The sequence below is a fragment of the Heterodontus francisci genome, chromosome 1 (assembly GCF_036365525.1).
Source record: "Heterodontus francisci isolate sHetFra1 chromosome 1, sHetFra1.hap1, whole genome shotgun sequence".
In the NCBI taxonomy this organism is placed as follows: Eukaryota; Metazoa; Chordata; class Chondrichthyes; order Heterodontiformes; family Heterodontidae; genus Heterodontus; species Heterodontus francisci.
The window spans coordinates 97,352,507-97,372,927 of record NC_090371.1 but is presented as its reverse complement, the minus strand read 5'-3'; the positions used below and the strand labels follow the sequence as shown (position 1 = coordinate 97,372,927).

At 41.5% G+C, this 20,421-nt stretch overlaps 1 protein-coding gene across 6 annotated transcripts in view; it reads left to right on the top strand.

Moving 5' to 3' along the window:
• The window catches only part of dhx29 (DEAH (Asp-Glu-Ala-His) box polypeptide 29), a 145,360-nt gene extending 128,035 nt beyond the window's left edge, over window positions 1-17,325 (top strand). For 3 of the 6 annotated variants that reach the window (XM_068032986.1, XM_068033017.1, XM_068033026.1), the window contains 3 exons: window positions 662-793; window positions 8,238-8,334; window positions 17,107-17,325. In XM_068032986.1, the coding sequence (XP_067889087.1) occupies window positions 662-793; window positions 8,238-8,334; window positions 17,107-17,162 (285 nt within the window). In that variant the 3' untranslated portion in view covers window positions 17,163-17,325. Of the gene's footprint in view, window positions 1-661; window positions 794-8,237; window positions 8,335-17,106 lie in introns of those variants that run through there. The other 3 variants (XR_010975181.1, XR_010975179.1, XM_068033007.1) reach the window with 2 other exon arrangements.
• Window positions 17,326-20,421: the final 3,096 nt, after the last annotated feature.

Below are 20,421 nucleotides of genomic sequence, written 5' to 3'. Positions count from 1 at the left end.
ACTCTTGTATGAATAATTTGTCCTCCATAATTTAACTCTTGGAGGCCAGCTATTATTCTGGTCAACATCTGCTGCACTCTCTCCAAGGCCAACATTCCCTTACTGAGATGTGGTGCCTGGAACTGCTCACAGTACTCCAGGTGTGATCTAACTAGGACTTTGTGTAGCTGAATCATGACTTCTTGTCCTCTAGATATAAAGACCAACATTCCATTAGCTTTTTTGTTTACTTTATGTACCTGTTCATGACATTTTGATGACCTGTGTACCTGGACCTCCAAGTCTCTTTGGATCTCCATTTTTTTCTAGCTTTTCACTATTTAGAAAGTACCCTGTTCTATCCTTTTTTTGGGTTCAAATTGGATGACCTCATGTTTGCCTATCTCGAAATCCATTCACAATCTATCAATATTCCTTTGTAATTTTATGCTTCCATATGTATTATGTACAACGTGAAGACAATGGAACAACGTAAAACTCTGTTTAAATGGGATATTTTAAACATAGAAAAAATAATGATTTTACAAGGTAAAAGGTGCTCTGTCTCTTTTAAGTCACCATTTAAATACTGAAGGCCTGAATTTTAAATTTTACAAGCATTAGTTTTTTGTTGACAGAGTTGTTTAATAATGGGACTAATCCATTTTTTGGTTCAAATAAGGTGAAATATGGCAAGATATATGTACGAGAGACAACACTAACTTCACCTTTTCCAATCTTGCTGTTTGGTGGTGATATAGAAGTGTTGCACCGTGAAAGATTACTTTCAGTTGATGGCTGGATACATTTCCAGGTAAGAATACTTAATGTGCTGTGCTTAACTTAATTGAAAGTCAACCTTTTGTACACTGTTTCTAATAAGCACACTACGTAAACTTGAGCTCGATCGAACTGCTGCTCGTATCCTAACCTGCACCACATCCCATTCATCCATCACCCCTGTGCTCGCTGGCCTATATTGGCTCCTGGTCGGCATTGGCTTGATTATTAAAAACTCATTCTTGTTTACAAATACTTCCATAGCCTCACTCTTGGATTTGATTTAGATTTGATTTAGAGATACAGCACTGAAACAGGCCCATCGACCCACCCAGTCTGTGCCGACCATTAACCACCCATTTATACTAATCCAACACTAATCCCATATTCCTACCACATCCTCACCTGTCCCTATATTCCCCTACCACCTACCTATACTAGGGGCAATTTATAATAGCCAATTTACCTATCAACCTGCAAGTCTTTTTGGCTGTGGGAGGAAACCCACGCAGACATGGAGAACTTGCAAACTCCACACAGGCAGTACCCAGAATTGAACCCGGGTCGCTGGAGCTGTGAGGCTGCGGTGCTAACCACTGCGCCACTGTGCTGCCCTCTATCTCTGAAATCTCCTCCAGCTCTGCAACCCTCTGAGATCTTGGTGCTCCTCCAATTCTGTCCTCTTGCACATCCCTCATTTTCTTTGCTGCACCATTGGTAGCCGTGCCTTCAGTATGGACCCTAAGCTCTGGAATTCCCTATCTCTCCCACCTCTCTACCTTGCTGCCTTTTTAAAACACAAATATGATGGCTTATGACCTGTATACCATACACTAAGTGCTTCCCTGGACCCAAGCCAGAGATAATGACTTTATAGTTATATTCACTGTTTACTTCACACCACTTAGTTCAGCAGATGAATTGTATATTATATGGGATACTTGAGCACCTTATGGTAATGGTATGGTGGGGATTTCTCTGGGAATTTTTCTTGCCCTCGGGTAACTGGAGAGAATGACAAGTTCTACAGAAATGAGCAGAAGTGTGCATGTCTCTATCGGAGATTTTCTACCTAAACCCATTCTTACTCAGGTAGGTGAGTTTATAGGCTGTATCGAAGTTACTTGAGCATGTTGAAGCAGATCTACTTTGTCACCGGGGAGGCAGTCATGGAATGTTGCTATCTCTTGTAGTCAGACCTGCAAACTTAGTTGAGCACTGGCATGCTTTGATCTGTAGTGGAGAAAATCAATTTTGTCTTGAACTTCTACACGCTGGCTCATTTCAAGCTGTTTTGGGTGACAAATGCTAGATCAGCCAGTCTGCGGTGAACCTTTTTGCCATAGCTAATAATTTTATAAATTTACCAATAAAAAGTTACCAGCAATAAGAGGGCCCTGGACTTTCTGAAGGTGGCTGATGTAAGACTTAATTGGTAAAATCCATGTGGTCATACAGACTGCTTTTAACAATGGCTGTTATGAATAGGAAATAGTTCCGTTCAGTTGATGTGCAGGTTGCATGTGCCCATTAGCACCACAAGATGTAGGTGGAGAAAATGTACCCTGAAAGTTGTTAAGATACATTTATCTTTTGGCAGTCAACTGTGCTACCATTTTATGGGATATCTATACCAAGTGGATGGTTGCTTGTGATGAGGGGATACACTTTTGAACTCTGGTTAATGACAACAGTTTGAAATCCACAAACCACAGTTGCATAAAATTACCATGAGATACATGCTTCCACATGTATGCAAGTAGAGTATACTATGAGCATGCTAAAGCCAAGGTTTTGCAGTTTCAAGTTATTATCCAACCCTGCAAAGCTTTCCAAGTGACGTTGGTCGTCTGCATATTATCCAATTATGCACCCTAAAGATAAGTCAGCAAATAACTGATGGAAGGAAGAGGTCAGGTAAAATGATGATAGACCCAAGAATGGGGAGCTGGCGGCTTCATTGGAGCTTCAGCAGAGAAAAAAACCCGGGAACATTTAATAATAAAAAAAATTTCACTTCAAAATCTCTACCTCCAGCAGAAGTATTTTTGAATACTTGTTAAAAACATTATACCTATATTTAAGAAGTACAATAGAACATGTCCAGGGAACTATAGACCAGTCAGCTTATCATTGGTAGCAGTAAAAATAATGGGATCCCTGCTGGAGGAAAACCATTTAGAAACCAAAAATTTAGCAATGAATAGTCAACATGAATTTCAAAAGGAAAGGTCTTACCTGACCAACTTTGTTGCATTTTTTTGAAAAGGTAACAGAGGTAGTAGACTAGAATAATGCGGTAAATGTATTATATCTAGATTTGCAAAAGGCCTTCGATAAGGTACCAGATAATAGACTAACGTATAAGGTGCATGCAGAGTCAGGGGGCAAGTAGCAGTATATATAGCTAGCTGGCTGAAAGAGAGAAAGCAGTCAAGGGTAGCTGTTGAGAGTGGCAGAAAGTGGGAAGTGTGGTCCCACAAGGATCAGTGCTTGGGACCAGTTGTTTGACGTCACATTGGGAGTTTTAACAATAGGTCATTGACCTGAAATGTTAACTCTTGTTTCTTTCTGCGCAGATGCTGCCAGACCTACTGAGTATTTCCAGAATTTTCTGTTTTTATTTCAGGTTTCCAGCATCTGCAGTATTTTGCTTTTGTACCAAATTGGGAGGGATAGTCAGCACTGAGGAGGACTGCAGCAATTTACAAGACATTAAACTTGCAGAATGGGCATATAATTGTCCAACGAATTTCAACATAGATAAGTGTAAGGTGTTACATTTTGGTAAGAAAAATAAGGAGGTCATATATTACTTAGAAAATAAGAGTCAAGTGAGGTAGAGAAGCAAAGGGATCTGGGAATACGAGTGCACATCAGAAAGAGTTGTGATGCTGGTCGGTAAGGCAACGCAAAAGCAAATCAAGCACTCGTTTATTTCTCGAGGGATAGAATTGAAAAGTATAGACTTGCTGAACTTGTATCAAAGCTTTTTTAGAACACACTTGGAGTACTGTGTAAAACTATGGTTGCCATGTTATATGAAGGATATAGAGGCACTGGAGAGGGTGCAAAAAGATTTACAAGGATGACAACAGAACTACGAGGTTATACTGATTAGTAAAGGGTGAATAGGCTGTGTTTCTTCTCTCTTGAAAAGTGAAAGCTGAGGGATTACATAGTAGATGCCTTTGAAACTATGAAGGTCTTCGATAGAGTAGAAATGGTGTGTGTTCCCACTTGTGGGGAGGAGGAAAACTAAGGCCATCAATATAAAATAGTCACCAAGGAATCAAATAGGGAATTCAGAAGAGCCTTTTTTACACAAAGAGTGGTGAGAATGTGGAACGGGAGAAGTTTGAGGTGAACAGATTAGATGCATTTAGGAGGAAGCTAGATAAGCATTTGAGAGAGACGGGATTAGAGGGCTATGTTGATAAAGTTAGATGAGGAAGGATGGAAGGAGGCCTGAGTGAATCATGAATGGCAGCATGGACTGGTTGGGCAAAATGATGTATATTCTATGTAATTTACTTTCTGATGGACTGCTGCACTAAACCCCATGTTCGCCATTTACCCTGGTATAAATTAACTCTGTACAAAATGGAAATGCAATTCCAATGATTTATTGCCTTAACACAGCTTTGTGTGTTGTCAGTTAGTGTTCTCTCATTTGGTACTTCCCCTTTGTGATTGAGTGTATCATATTACTGAATCTAGTGCTTATTCCAGGCACCAACTTAGTAAGAAGGGAATGAAGTGTTTGGCTGTTGAATGTCACGTTGGAGACTGGGATGATGGTGGCTCAAAACATAGCTCTGTAACTGCTATTGTCATGTCTGCTGTGCAGTGGTCAGTACCTGGACTTGGCTCAGCAGGGGTAATTTGGGACAGTGGGTGGCATGGATATTGAATTGCTCAGTGAAACAGATTCTTGATTTTTGCCTACTCTGCCATGCTTCTACTTTTGCATATCCTGTGAATAGTTCTCATGGCAGCGATCAGATGATCGAAGTATATTGTCCAGGTACCATGCAGCTAAATTCCTCTGCACGGTTTGTCTAGACAGGACAAATTTGCGGAATCCCTGGTATCTATAGCGTCAGTTGGTATGCTGTTGAGAAAACCCAATGTTGCTAGAAACTTTGCACGTTATGTTATTGGTTATGTTATACTGAACCCCTTGTTCCAGACTTGCCCAAAAAATGGAAACCATTTCACTGCATCCACCCTATTGAGCCCATTCATAATTTTAAATGGCTCTATCAGAACATAACAGAAGAAATAGGAGCAGGAGTAGGCCATACAGCCTTCTCCACCATTCAATAAGATCATGACTGAACTTCTGTATCAACTGCACATCCACAGCCCTCTAGGGTGGAGCATTTCAAAGATTCACAATCCTCTGAAAGAAGAAATTTCTCGTCATCTCAGCCCTGAATAGCAAATCCCTTATCCTCAGATCGTGACCCTTCATTCCAGATTCTCTAGTCAGGGGGAGCAGCCTGTCAATATCCACCCTGTCACACCCTCTAAGAACTTTATATGTTTCAATGAGATCCTCTCTCGTTCTTCCAAACTCCAGGAAATATAGGTCCATTTTAATCCATCTCTCCTCATAAGAAAGCCCTCTCATCTCAGGAATCAATCGAGTGAGCCTTTGCTGCACTCCATCTATTGTTCCTGGGTAACGGGACCAAAACTGTATACCGTATACTCCAGGTGTGGTTTCACTAAAGCCCTATATAATTCCAGTAAGACTTCCTTACTCTCATACTCCGACCTAAAGACTAACATCCCATTTGTGTTCCAAATTGCTTGCTGTACCTACATGTTAACATTTTGTGATGTGTGTGAAAGGGCACCCAAATCCCTCCAAATATCATTTCCCAGTCTCTGAAAAAAAAATACTCTGTTTTCCCATTTTTCCTCCTAACGTGGATAATTTCACACTTCCCCACATTATACTCCATCTGCTGCCACTTTGCCTAATCACTTTATCAGCAACTTTCCATTTACTTTCCCATCTATCTTGTATCGTCAGAAAACTCGGATATATTGCACTCATTCCTTCATCTAAGTCATTGATATTGATTATAAGTAGCTCAGACCGAAGCGCTGATCTTGAGACACTCCACCAGGTACACCCTGCCATTCTGAAAATGATTCATTGAAATGGTCTCTTCAGACTACTAGAAAAGATCGGATGTCCACCAAAGCTACTAAGCATTACCTCATTCCATGACAATATGAAAGGCACAATTCAGCATAGCGGTGCCTCGTCAGACCCCTTTCCTATCCTGAGTGGCGTGAAACAGGGCTATGTTCTCGCATCTACACTGTTTGGGATCATCTTCTCGCTGCTGCTCTCACATGCGTTCGTCTTCAGAAGAAGGAATTTTCCTCCACACAAGATCAGATGGCAGGTTGTTCAACCTTGCTCGTCTTAGAGCGAAGACCAAAGTATGGAAGGTCCTCATCAGGGAACTCCCCTTTGCGGACAATGCTGCATTAACATCCCACACAGAAGAGTGTCTGCAGAGACTCGCCATCAGGATTGCGGCTGCCTGCAATGAATTTGGCCTAACCAACAGCCTCAAGAAAACGAACATCATGGGACAGGACATCGGAAATGCTCCATCCATCAATATCAGTGAGCACGCTCTGGAAGTGGTTCAAGAGTTCACCTACCTATGCTCAACTATCACCTGTAACCTGTCTCTTGATGCAGAAATCAACAAGTGCATGGGAAAGGCATCCGCTGCTATGTGCAAACTGTCCAAGAGGGTGTGGGAAAATGGTGCACTGACACGGAACACAAAAGTCCGAGTGTTTCAAGCCTGTGTCCTCGGTACTTTGCTCTACGCCAGCGAGGCCTGGACAACGTATGTCAGCCAAGAGCGACGTCTCAACTCATTCCATCTTCGCTGCCTCCGGAGAATCCTTGGCATCAGGTGGCAGGACCGTATCTCCAACGCAGAAGTCCTCGAGGCGGCCAACATCCCCAACATATACACCCTACTGAGCTAGAGGTGCTTGAGATGGCTTGGCCACGTGAGCCTCATGGAAGATGGCAGGATCCCCAAGGATGCATTGTACAGGGAGCTCGTCACTGGTATCAGATCCGCTGGCTGTCCATGTCTCTGCTTTAAAAACCTTTGCAAACGCGACATGAAGTCCTGTGACATTGACCACAAGTCATGGGAGTCAGTTGCCAGTGATCGTCAGAGCTGGTGGACCACCATAAAGACGGGGCTAAAGAGTGGCGAGTCGAAGAGATTAAGCAGTTGGCAGGAGAAAAGACAAGTGCAAGGAGAGAGCCAACTGTGTAACAACCCCGACAACCAATTTTATCTGCAGCACCTGTGGAAGAGTCTGTCACTCTAGAATTGGCTTTTATAGCCACTCCAGGCGCTGTTCCACAAACCACTGACTACCTCTAGGCGCTTACCCATTGTCTCTCGAGACAAGGAGGCCAAAGAAGAAGTGTTGACTCTGCCTTATCATATTGTGATTTTCTAAGTGCCCTGCTACCATGTCCTTTAATAATAGATTCTAGCATTTTCTTCATTGCTGATGTCCTATAGTTCCTTGTTTCTCCCTCCTTTTGAGTGGAAGGTTACTTTTGCTACCTTCCAAACCATGGAGGCCATTGTAGAATTTACGTATCTTTTCCAGAGAAAAAGAGACCCAGCATTCTTAATTATTTCTGATAATTGCATCTTCTCAATTCTTTTAGTCATATGGGAACCAGACCAGTACTCCAAGTAAGGTCCAATCAAGACTTTGTATAAATGTAACATTACTACTCTACTTCTGCATTCTATTCCTCGAGATATGAATCCCAGTGATTTGTTCCTATTCTTCAAGTCTGTACTGACTTGAGTTGCTACTTTTAGTGATTTATGTGTTTGTTTTCCCAGATATCTCTGTTTTTCTACCCCATTTAGTTTCAAAAGTTACAAGGAACACATGCCTTACATTTCTCTACATTGAATTTGACATTTATCCACCCACAATGTTCATCTTTCCATATTTTGGTGCCGTTCTCCACATTATTATCAATGCCTTCCTTCCCTTTTGTTTCTTTGCTCCATTTCTCCTGGTCTTTCTCATGCCTCTATTCTCCTTTCTTCCTCCTCTACCCTATTCCTGCCTCATTGCCGTCCTTCACCTCTCCCCTTCTCTTCCTCTGTTCGTCTCTCCCCTCTCTTTCCCCACATCCCCAGCTTTGGTTCAATATGCTCCACCCTCTAACATTTGTTGACCTGACGCTTCCATTTGACCTTGGTTTCCCATGTGCAGTTTCATTCTAGATCAGCTCGTCACTGTGAGGGCAAAAATGTCGTGAAATATGAGATTCTGAAAACCTGCTCAATTACAATCAGAGACCAAATTCATAACTTTGTAGAAACTATATTTGTAACTAAATGGAATTTACAGTATTTTTTATGTTTACAAACTTCTAATTTTTTCAGGCTCCAGTGAGGACCGGAATCATTTTTAAGGAGCTGAGATCCTTAATCGAATCTGTTCTGCTGAAGAAACTTGAAGATCCTAAAATGTCAATTGAAGGTAATTTCAGTCGTTATTCCTGTTCTATTTACATGATGATGAGTCCTATTTATGCAAGGTATGCATATTTGTAGGCTGAATATTGATTATCTGTTGGCATTGTTTTGATATGAATGCTGTCCATTCCAAATAGATGTGATCTAGGCACTGGTGGCTGACTTCTAAATGGTCCCTTCTCATACTCATGCTTTCTACTCGACTTTAATTTGCACTGTGTAACAAATTCCCCAGATTACTATTGTAACAAAAATCAATTGCAAATTTCTCTCCCCTGCTCCCCTTCACTTGCTTAAAGCCTATTACATTTGTAACTTTTCCCAGTTCTTATGAAAGGTCATTGACCTGAAACGTTATCTCTGTTTTTCTTTTCATAGGTGCTGCCAGACCTGCTGGTCATTTTCTGTTCTAATTTCAGATTTCCAGCATCCATAGTATTTTAGTTTTGTTTGAGGTAGAATTGGCTCTTAACTTATTGAATGAGTGTAAGTTTTGTGAATAGAAAGCATATGAAACTCTAAGAACTGCAGTTATTGATGCTGGTGCCCATCTGGGATTTAGCATTTGTTCCCCTTTCAGAGGTTCCTTTTTAACAATTAATTCTCGGGACGTGTGTGGCTGGCAAGACCTGTGAGTTATTGCCCTTTTCTAGTTGCCCTTGTGAAGATGATGTGCCAGTGCAGTCCATGTGATGAACTTGCCACTGTAATGCTGTATAGTAGGGATTTCCACTCAGTGACAATGAAGCAACAGTAATATTCGAATGGAGCTGAACACTGTGTAGTCATCAACAAACCGCCCCACTTCTGACCTAATAATAGAGCGAAGATCATTGATCAAGTACAAAGAACAAAGAAAATTACAGCACAGGAACAGGCCATTTGGCCCTCCAAGCCTGCGCCGATCCAGATCCTCTATCTAAACATGACGCCTATTTTCTAAGGGTCTGTATCTCTTTTCTTCCTGCCCATTCATGTATCTGTCTAGATACATCTTAAAGGACGCTATCGTGCCCGCGTCTACCACCTCCGCTGGCAACGCGTTCCAGGCACCCACCACCCTCTGCGTAAAGAACTTTCCACGCATATCCCCCCTAAACTTTTCCCCTTTCACTTTGAACTCGTGACCCCTAGTAATTGAATCCCCCACTCTGGGGGGAAAAAGCTTCGTGCTATCCACCCTGTCTATACCTCTCATGATTTTGTACACCTCAATCAGGTCCCCCCTCAACCTCCGTCTTTCTAATGAAAATAATCCTAATCTACTCAACCTCTCTTCATAGCTAGCGCCCTCCATACCAGGCAACATCCTCGTGAACCTCCTCTGCACCCTCTCCAAAGCATTCACATCCTTTTGGTAATGTGGCGACCAGAACTGCACGCAGTATTCCAAATGTGGCCGAACCAAAGTCTTATACAACTGTAACATGACCTGCCAACTCTTGTACTCAATACCCCGTCCGATGAAGGAAAGCATGCCGTATGCCTTCTTGACCATTCTATTGACCTGCGTTGCCACCTTCAGGGAACAATGGACCTGAACACCCAAATCTCTCTGTACATCAATTTTCCCCAGGACTTTTCCATTTACTGTATAGTTCACTCTCTTGAATTGGATCTTCTGAAATGCATCACCTCGCATTTGCCCTGATTGAACTCCATCTGCCATATCTCTGCCCAACTCTCCAATCTATCTAGATTCTGCTGTATTCTCTGACAGTCCCCTTCACTATCTGCTACTCCACCAATCTTAGTGTTGTCTGCAAACTTGCTAATCAGACCACCTATACTTTCCTCCAAATCATTTATGTATATCACAAACAACAGTGGCTGGAGTAGCTGGAGATAGTTGATCCTAAGACACCTAAGGGGCCATCCAAGTTTGGTGGTCTAGTTGGGGGTTGTGGGGGGAAAGGGGGGAGCAAAAAGGAATGTAGTAGGTGATGGTGTAGTCAGTGGAATAGATACTGTTCTCGGCAGCTGCGACCGGGAGTTCAGAAGGTTGAGTTGCTGCCTGGTGTCACAGTTAAGGATATCTCGTCGTGGCTGGGAGAGAGTAGATCCAGTTGTCGTCGCCCATGTAGGAACCAATGATGTAGGTAGGGTGAGGAATGAAGTTCTGCAGAGGGAGATTGAGGAGTTAGGATCTAAATTAATAAGCAGAAATTTAAGGATTTTAAGAGTATTAATTAAAGGATAATTACCTGAGCCACTTGCAAATTTGCATGGAGTCCAGCAGATCAGAGGGTTCTAAAAGTGGTGTGGAAGGAAGAGATTGATGGGGCACTGGCACCATTACTGAGGAAAGAGGGAGTTTTTTTAATTCATTAATGGGATGTGGGTGTCGCTAGGAGAGCATTTATCCCATCCCTAATTGCCCTTGAGAAGGTGGTGGTGAGCTGCCTTCTTGAACAGCTGCAGTCCATATCGGGTAGGTACACCTATAGTGCTAGATACAACTGAGTGGCTTGCTCGGCCACTTCAGAGGGCATTTCAAAGTCAACCTCATTGCTGTGGGTCTTGAGTCACATGTAGGCCAAACCAGGTAAGGATGACCGATTTCCTTCCCTAAAGGACATTAGTGAACCAACAATCAGCAATGGTTTCATGGTCATCATTCAACTAGCTTTTAATTCCAGATTTATTGATTGAATTCATATTCCACCTTCTGCCGTAGTGGGATTCGAACCCATGCCCCCAGAGCAATACCTTGGGTATTATACTCAATATCTCTGAGTTACTAGTCCAGTGACGGGACCATTACATCACCGCCTCCCCACATGTTCAGTTGGGATGGGCTCCACCAGAACTGGGCTGGGATCGGTGTCCTGGTGAATCAGATAACTGGGTTGTAGATGGTGTTTGAAACTAAAAAGTAGGGTGAGGGATCAGGTGAAGGGAAATTTAGAAAGCATAAGAGAAAAGTCAAGGCAATATAGCAGTATAGCGATTTGGATAAAGATGAGCAGAGTGTTGACAGGAAAGAACAGAGTTTAATGGTGCATCAGTGAATAAGCTCAAAGCAGGGAATAATGGTAAAAAATTAAAGGCTCTTTATCTGAATGCACAAAGTATTAGTAACAAGATAGATGAAATAGTGGCACAAATAGCGATAAATAGGTTTGATCTAATAGCCACTAAAGAGACTTGGTTTTACCAGGTAATCGAGCTTGGGAACTGAATATTTTAAGGTACTTGAGATTTCAAAAAGAGAATGGAAAAGGGGCAGAATGGGTGTAGCCCTGATAAGGATGGATGACACAAGGGTAGTGGTGAGAAAGGATCTTGGCACAGAAGATCAGTAAGTAGAATCCGTATGGGTGGAGAGAAGGAATGACAAGGGGCGATAAACATTGGTGGTAGTAGTTTACAGGCCCCCATCCCCCCAACAGCAGCTATACTGTTGGACAGAGTATTAAGAAATAATAGGAGCTTGTAATAAAGGTAGAGCAATAATTGTGGGGTCGATATTCTTCCTCTAGTTTGGGCGTATAAAATTGGCAAAGGTTGTCCGGAGGACAAGTTTATGGAAAGCATTCAAGTCCGTTTCCTGGATCAATACATTGTGGAACCAACCAGGGATAAGGCTATTTCAGATCTTGTGTAATGAGATAGGGTTAGTTTGTAATCTCACCGCAAATGATCCAATGGGGCAGAGTGATCAGAACATGATAGAATTTCACATTATGTTTGAGTGCAGTCTACTTGAGTCCGAAACAAAAGTCTTAAATGTAAATAAAGCCAATTAAATAGGGATGAGGGGTGAGTTGGCTAAAGTTGATTGGGAAAATAGATTAAAAGGTTTGGAGGTAAATAAGCAAACATTTAAATAAATAATTTAAAATTCTCAACAAAAATACATTCTATTGAGAAACAAGAATTCCACAGATAAAGTGATTTATTCATGGCTGTCCAAAGAAGTTGAGGATAGTAGTAGACTAAAAGAAGAGGCTTATGATCTTGCAATGATTAGTAGTAAGCCTGAAGGTTGGGAGAGATTTAGAAATCTGCAAAGGGTGACCAAAAATTGATTGGTGGGGGGGGAAATATAAATGGGAGTAAATTAGCCAGAAATATAAAAACAGATTCTAAGAGCTTCTACACTTTTGTAAAAAGGAAAACAGTAGTGAAAGTAACCATGGGTCCCTTCGAGGCTGAGACAAGAGAAATCATCATGGGGCATAAGGAAATGAATGAGAAGTTAAAGAAATATTTTATATCGGTTTTCACAGCAGCAGGTACAAAAAGCATACCAAAAATAGCGGGAACCAAGGGGCTATTGAAAGTGAAAATTTAAGCTATTTAATATCAGTAGAGAAAAATTACTAGAGAATCTAATGGGAGTAAAAGCCACCAAATACTCTAGACTGGATGGCTGACATCCTCAGGTTCTAAGACAGATGGATGTATTAGTTATGATCTTCCAGAATTCCCTCGATTCTAGGATAGTGCCAGCAGATTGGAAGCTAGCAAATGTAATACCGCTATTGAAGAAAGGAGGGAGAGAGAAAATGGGGCACTACAGACCAGTTAACCTGACGTCAGATGTTGGGGGAAAATGCTGGAATCCATTATTAACTAAGTCTTAACTGTGCACTTACAAAATCATAATATGATCTGACAGAATCACCGTGGTTTTATGAAAGGGAAATAGTGTTTACATTTGTTAGTCTTTTGAGCATTTAACTGGCAGGGTAGATAAAGGGGAAACAGTGGATGTAGTAGCATCTTGTACGTTTTTGATTTCAAAAAGGCATTTGACAAGGTGCCACATAGATAAAGGCTCATGGAGTTGGGGGGAGATGGGTGGTGTTTTAGCATGGATGGAGAATTGCCTAATAACAGAAAGCAGAGAGTAGGAATAAATGGAACATTTTCAAGTTGGCAGGTTGTAACCAGTGGGATGCCACAACAAACTGCTGGGGCCTCAGTTATTTTCAATCTAAATTAATGACTTGGATGAAGGGACCAAGAGTAATGTATCCAAGTTTGCTGATGATACAAAGCTAGGTGGGACAGTCAGGTGTGAGGAGGATACAAAGAGACTGCAAAGGAATATAGACAAGCTATGTGAGTGGGCAGTAAGGTGGCAGATGGGGAAATGGTCACTTTGGTAGGAAGAATGGAAAATTAGTTTTTTTTTTAAATGGTGAGATACTTTTAAATGTTGGTGTTCAGAGAGAGTTCTGTTTTCTTGTACAAGAAACACAGTCAACATGCAAATACATTAAGCAATTAGGATGGCAAATGGAATGCAGGTCTTTATTGCAAGGGAATTGGAGTAAAAGAGTAAGGAAATCTTGTTACAGTTGTACAGGGCTTCGGTGATGCCACACCTGGTGTAGTGCACAGAGTTTTGGTTTCCTCATTTGAGGAAGGATAAACTTGCCTTAGAGGTGGTGCAGTGAAAGTTCACCAGATTGATTCCTGGGGTGAGAGGTTTGTCGTCTATGTTGAGTAGAATGGGCCCAAACCCTCTGGAGTTTAGAAGAATGAGAGCTGATTTCATTCATACATAAGATTCTGAGAGGCCTTGACAGGTTAGACGCTGTTTTACCTAGCTGGAGAGTCTCAAACTAGGAGGCATAATCTCAGAATAAGTGGTCGGCTATTTAGAACTGAGATGAGAAATTTCTTCAATCTGAGTTGAGGGTTTGGAATTCTCTAACCCAGAGGACTGTGGATGCTTGGTCGTTGAGTATGTTCAAGGCTGAGAAAGATAGGTTTTTGGACACTTGGGTAATTAAGAGAATTATGGGGATCAAGTGGGAAAGTGGAATTGAGGTCAGGGATCAGCCATAATCTTATTGAATGACAGAGCATGCTTGAGTGGTTGTATGGCCTATTCCTGCGCCCATTTCTTATTTTCTTATGACACTGCCCGAAGAACATTGGTTGGTAGTAGGAGACAAGCAAGAGATAAAAGGAACATTCTCTGATTAGTGGGATGTGACAAATGGTGTTCGTCGGGGATCTGCAGAATTAACTACAATATATAGCACTGAAATAGGCCGTTTGGTCCAATTCGTCTGCTGGTGTTTATATTTCACACAACTTTGCTCCTGTTCCATCTACTCATTCTTAGTTTTTCGCCATATGTTTCTATTTCCTTTTCTCCCCTGTACTATAGTTTCCTTTTGAAAGCATCTGAACTGCTTGCCTCAAACACTTTCTGTCGTAGTGAGTTCCACTTTCTAAACACTGAGTAATTTCTCATTATTTCGCTATTTGATTTATTGGTAACTATCTTTTATTTATAGCCATAGTTTTGGAGTACTGGAGCCTCCGCTTTTCAGCATATAAATTAATAACTTGGATGAATAGAGAATTACCTATCCAAGTTTAATAATTATACTAGGTTCGGAGGCACACTAAGTTGCGTGGATGGAAGCAGCAAGTTACGAAGGATGTAGACAGATTAAATGAATGGGCTAAGCTATGGCTTTTAGAATTCAGAGTGGGAAAGTGAGAGATCATCCACTTTGGATCTGAGAAACATGAATTAGAATATTTTCTTAATGGTGAGAGACCAGGAGAAATGGAAGAGCAGAGATTTAGATGCCCTCGTACACACAAAACTCAAATCTAGTATGTTGTACAAAAAATAGTCAAAAAGGCTAATGTAATGAGGTAGAATTATACAGTCCATTTTCTGTAATTTAACGCCTGGCTATATCTTCTTCGGCCTCCTTGTCTCAAGAGACAATGGGTAAGTGCCTGGAGGTGGTCAGCAGTTTGTGAAGCAGCTCCTGGAGTGGCTATAAAGGCCAATTCTAGAGTGACAGACTGTTCAACAGGTGCTGCAGATAAAATTGTTTGTCGGGGCTGTTGCACAGTTGGCTCTCCTCTTGCGCTTCTGTCTTTTTTCTTGCCAACTGCTAAGGCTCTTCGACTCGCCACGCTTTAGCCCCGCCTTTATGGCTGCCCGCCAGCTTTGGCGATCACTGGCAACTGACTCCCACGACTTGTGATCCGTGTCACAGGACTTCATGTCACATTTGCAGACGTCTTTAAAGCGGAGACATGGACGGCCGGTGGGTCTGATACCAGTGACGAGCTCGCTATACAATGCGTCCTTGGGGATCCTGCCATCTTCCATGCGGCTCACATGGCCAAGCCATCTCAAGCGCCGCTGGCTCAGTAGGGTGTATATGCTGAGGATGTTGGCCGCCTCGAGGACTTCTGTGTTGGAGATACGGTCCTGCCACCTGGTGCCAAGTATTCTCCGGAGGCAGCGAAGATGGAATGAATTGAGACGTCGCTCTTGGCTGACATACGTTGTCCAGGCCTCGCTGCAGTCGAGCAAGGTAGTGAGGACACAGGCTTGATACACTTGGACTTTTGTGTTCTGTGTCAGTGCCCCATTTTCCCACACTGTCTTGGCCAGTCTGGACATAGCAGTGGAAGCCTTTCCCACGCGCTTGTTGATTTCTGCATCGAGAGACAGGTTACTGGTGATAGTTGAGCCTAGGTAGGTGAACTCTTGAACCACTTCCAGAGCGTGGTCGCTGATATTGATGGATGGAGCATTTCTGACCGACTGTCGCATGATGTTCGTTTTCTTGAGGCTGATGGTTAGGCGAAATTCATTGCAGGCAGCCGCAATCCTGCGATGAGTCTCTGCAGACACTCTTCAGTGTGAGATGTTAATGCAGCATCGTCAGCAAAGAGGAGTTCCCTGATGAGGACTTTCCATACTTTGGTCTTCGCTCTTAGATGGGCAAGGTTGAACAACCTGATCTTGTGTGGAGGAAAATTCCTTCTTCTGAAGACTTGAACGCATGTGAGAGCAGCAGTGAGAAGAAGATCCCAAACAGTGTAGGTGCGAGAACACAGCCCTGTTTCACGCCACTCAGGATAGGAAAGGGGTTTGATGAGGCACCGCTATGCTGAATTGCGCCTTTCATATTGTCATGGAATGAGGTGATGATACTTAGTAGCTTTGGTGGCCATCTGGTCTTTTCTAGTAGTCTGAAGAGACCACGTCTGCTGACGAGGTCAAAGGCTTTGGTGAGATCAATCAAAGCAACGTAGAGGGGTATCTGTTGTTCGCGGCATTTCTCCTGTAGCTGGCGAAGGGAGAACAGCTTGTCAATGGTGCATCTCTCTGCTCGAAAGCCACACTGTGCCTCAGGGTAGACACGCTCAGCCAGCTTCTGGAGCCTGTTTAAAACGACTGGAGCGAAGACTTTCCCCATAGTGCTGAGCAGGGAGATTCCACGGTCCCCCTTGTTCTTATAGAGGGTGATGATATTGGCCTGGCGATATGCAAAAGCAAAATTGTATGCACTGACTGATGTAAAGTTATGGCTCCCTCACAATAGATGAATTACATAAAAAGCAGTATAGTGCACTTTTCGTATAATCTGTAGAAGTTGATCTTGGATATTGTCTTTAGAAAGTTTACAGAAAGTGCGTGCAAAGATGTGTGAGGCTAAACAAAAAGCAAGGCTTGCATTTATATGCCCCTTTCATGGCTTCCGAATGTCCTGAAGTGCTTTATAGCCAATTAAGAACTTTTGAAGTGTTGTCACTTTTGTTGTATTGGACACGTGGCAGCCAATTTGCGTACCGCAAACTCCCATTAACAGCAATTAAATAAATGATCAGATCATCTATCGGTGTTGATTGAAGGATAACTATTAGCCAGAATTCGCCAATATTCAGAAATATGATTTTAGAAGTTAATTTGTTGTATATATTTCAAAAATGTATTTTGTTAAGGCTATGACTGAAAAAAGTTCATTTGTTAAAGGATCACTATTTTTCATTTCAGATGATGAGATAATACAGATCATTATGGAACTGATCAAGACTGAGCACGCTGACTGAAATGAAGTACAATTCCCTAATGCCATGGTATATTTATGTACAGATGGCAAAAAAAAGCCTCAAAGTCTTGGTTTAAATGATAAATTGAGCATTGCGGTTTTTTTTTTAAATGTTATTTTAAAATCAATGCCTGATGCCAATAAATTTTGCACTGTGCTGCCAATGGGAATCTGTTGGGTCTTTTAGTTACCTTATTCATTACTAATTTACTAAGTCCGTAGGCTTCAATCCAAACACTTTAGTGTACCTTTTATTAAAAAATAATGGTTTACTTATTACGATAAAGGATGTAACACCGTTTTACTTGGTTGCCTGGTGTCAACATTAAATATTCTTGTGTCAAGTACAGCAAGGCTTGAGGTAGGTTGAAGCTAATCCTGTTCTGTCTCTAGCAATATTAGTTAGTCTTCTTTCTTCTTTGGCCTCCTTATCTCGCGAGACAATGGGTAAGCGCCTGGAGGTAGTCAGTGGTGTGTGGAGCAGCGCCTGGAGTGGCTATAAAGTTATAGTAGACCCATTTTAAATCATTGCCAGAGAAAAAAATGTTAAACCATAAGCAACATTCAGATTGAAGAGTTCTGATTAGATTTTTATCATAGAATCATGGAATGGTTTGAGCATAGAAGGCAGTCATTTGGCCCATTATGTCTGTCTGTGCTAGCTGTTTGCATGAGCAACTCACCTAGTTCCAATTCCCTACCCTTTCCTCATAGCCCTGCAACTTTTTTCTCTTCAGGTGCTTATCCAACTCCATGGGAAACCCCACCACATACCTTCCTCCCGTCTGAAAAACAGCCGTCCATCACTCAGCCAACTTTGTATCCATGTTTCCACTGTCCCTTTTATTCATGTACCTCAACTTGGTTGGCAAGACTATTAAGTGGGACTTTATCAGATGCTTTTTGAAAGCCCTTATACATCATTTCAACCACATTATCATCAACTGTCTGTTATCTCATCAAAAAACCACCAAGTTAGACGTGATTTGCCTTTCAAAAATCTGTATTGGCTTTCCCTAATTAATCCACACATGTCCATTTGACTGTTAATTTTGTCCCAGGTTATCGTCCCTTTTAAAAAAAAAACTTTCCCACTACCGAGGTTAAACTGACTCACCTGTAGTTGTTGGATGTATTCTTGTTTGAACAAGGATATAGCATTTACAGATTTCCAGTCCCCTGGCACCACCCCTGTATATCTAAGGAAGATTGGAAGATTATGGCCAGTACCTCCACAATTTCCACCCTTACTTCGCTCAACATCCTCCGATGCTTCCCATCTGGTCCTGGTGATTTATCAACTTTATGTACAGTCAGACTTTCTAATATCTCTGTCAATTTTCAGTGTTTCAACTACCTCCTTTTTCGCTATGTCTTGGGCAGCATCTTATTCCTTGGTAAAGACTGATGCAAAGTACTTATTTAATACCTCAGGCATACCCTTCCTCTTTACATAGATCCCTAATTGGCCCCACTCCTCATTACTTTTTTAACATATATTCTTACAGAAGACGTTTGGATTCCCATGTATGTTAGCTGTCATTCACTTCTCATACTCTTTTTGTCTTTCTGATTTCCTTTTTCACTTTCCCTCTGACCTCTCCTCTGAACTTTCTATATTCAGCCTGGTTCTCACTTGTACTATCAACCTGACGTCGGTCATATGCACTCTTTTTCTGTTTCATTTTACTCGCTCTCTATCGTCATCCAGAGAGCTGTGGCTTTACTTGCCCTACCTTTCCCCTTTGTCGCAATGTACCTCAGACAATATTCTCTTTAAAGACAGCCTGTTGTTCTGTTACAGTTTTGCCTGCCATTCTTTGATCTCAATTTACCTGGGACTGATCTGTTGTCACCCTACTGAAATTGGCCCTCCTCCAATCTAGTATTTTTATTTTAGATTGCTCTTTGTCCTATTCCATAACTAACCTAAACCTTATGATACTATGATAACTGTTTTCTAAATGTTCCCTAACTGATAGTTGATCCACTTGACCCACCTCCTTTCCCAGAACCAGATCCAGCAATGTCTCCTTCCTCGTTGAGCCAGAAACATATTGATCAAGAAAATTCTCCTGAACACACTTCAGAAACTCTTTCCCCCTCTGCCGTTTACACTATTGCTATCCTAATCAATATTATAATTTAAAATCCCCCCATTATCACAATAGTTTTTGCACTTCCCTGTTATTTCCCTGCCAATTTGCTCCTCAAGATCTTTCCCAATTATCTTCCCTATAAATTAATTTTAAAAACTGGCTCAGCGAAGGATGGAGTGTTTCATTCTGTTAAGACATTAGCTTTTCACTTCCTGGAACTCGAGTATGAAGCCTACCAGCCTTACTGAATGAAAATCTGTTCCGTCTGTAAAGACTGTGTCCACAGCACAGAGCTGCCAATAATGCAGTACATATACTGTTGAAAATTAAAGTGCCATATGAGTGGTGTTTTCTTGAGAATGGAAACCAAGGGACACTGTCAAAGTCCTGTAATTTCCGTCTAATTTATGCCGAGTGATAAAATGCCATTTAGTCCAACAAACCTTTTTCCAATATAGCGCTTACAACCTGTCATTGACTCTCTCCAACATAATGTTTTGAGGAAGATGAAAAACCAATTTTTGAAGACAAAACTGAAATTTCTTTCTGACTACTAAAGTTGATCAAAAACTCCAGGAAAGCCTCTACTGATGTCAACGAGCAGTTAGAAAGGAAATTATCATGACGTTATGAAAATAAAATAGTTGAAATTCTAACTGAATATTTTCTATAGGTTCAATAGAAAGGATAAAACACTACAGAAGATATGACTAGCTTCTTTTCCAGTTTTTATTGCACATCCACTGAAATAGCATAATAGAGGTACTTGATAAACTAGGGGAACTGAAGACTAATGCATGTCCTGGCATTTATCCTAGTGTTCTGAAGAAAAAAAGATGAAGACTTTATAGAATAGTATAATAACCATGGAAGAATTGGCAAGCACTGATGACATTCCACAGGACTGGAAGCAAATAAATATTACTATATTTAAAAAGGACAACAAAACTGACCAAGGCCTCTTAGTTTATATGTGACAGCTAAAATAATGACATTTAATCTGGAGAAATACTGTGTAAGAACAAGAAACAGCCAGCATTGATTTAGAAGGAAATGTGATGTCCTACATCAAATGTATTTGTTTTGAGCATGTTCCAGATATGTGGATCTACCTATGACAATTCATTTAAACTCAGAAATTATCAATAAAGTTTTGCATAA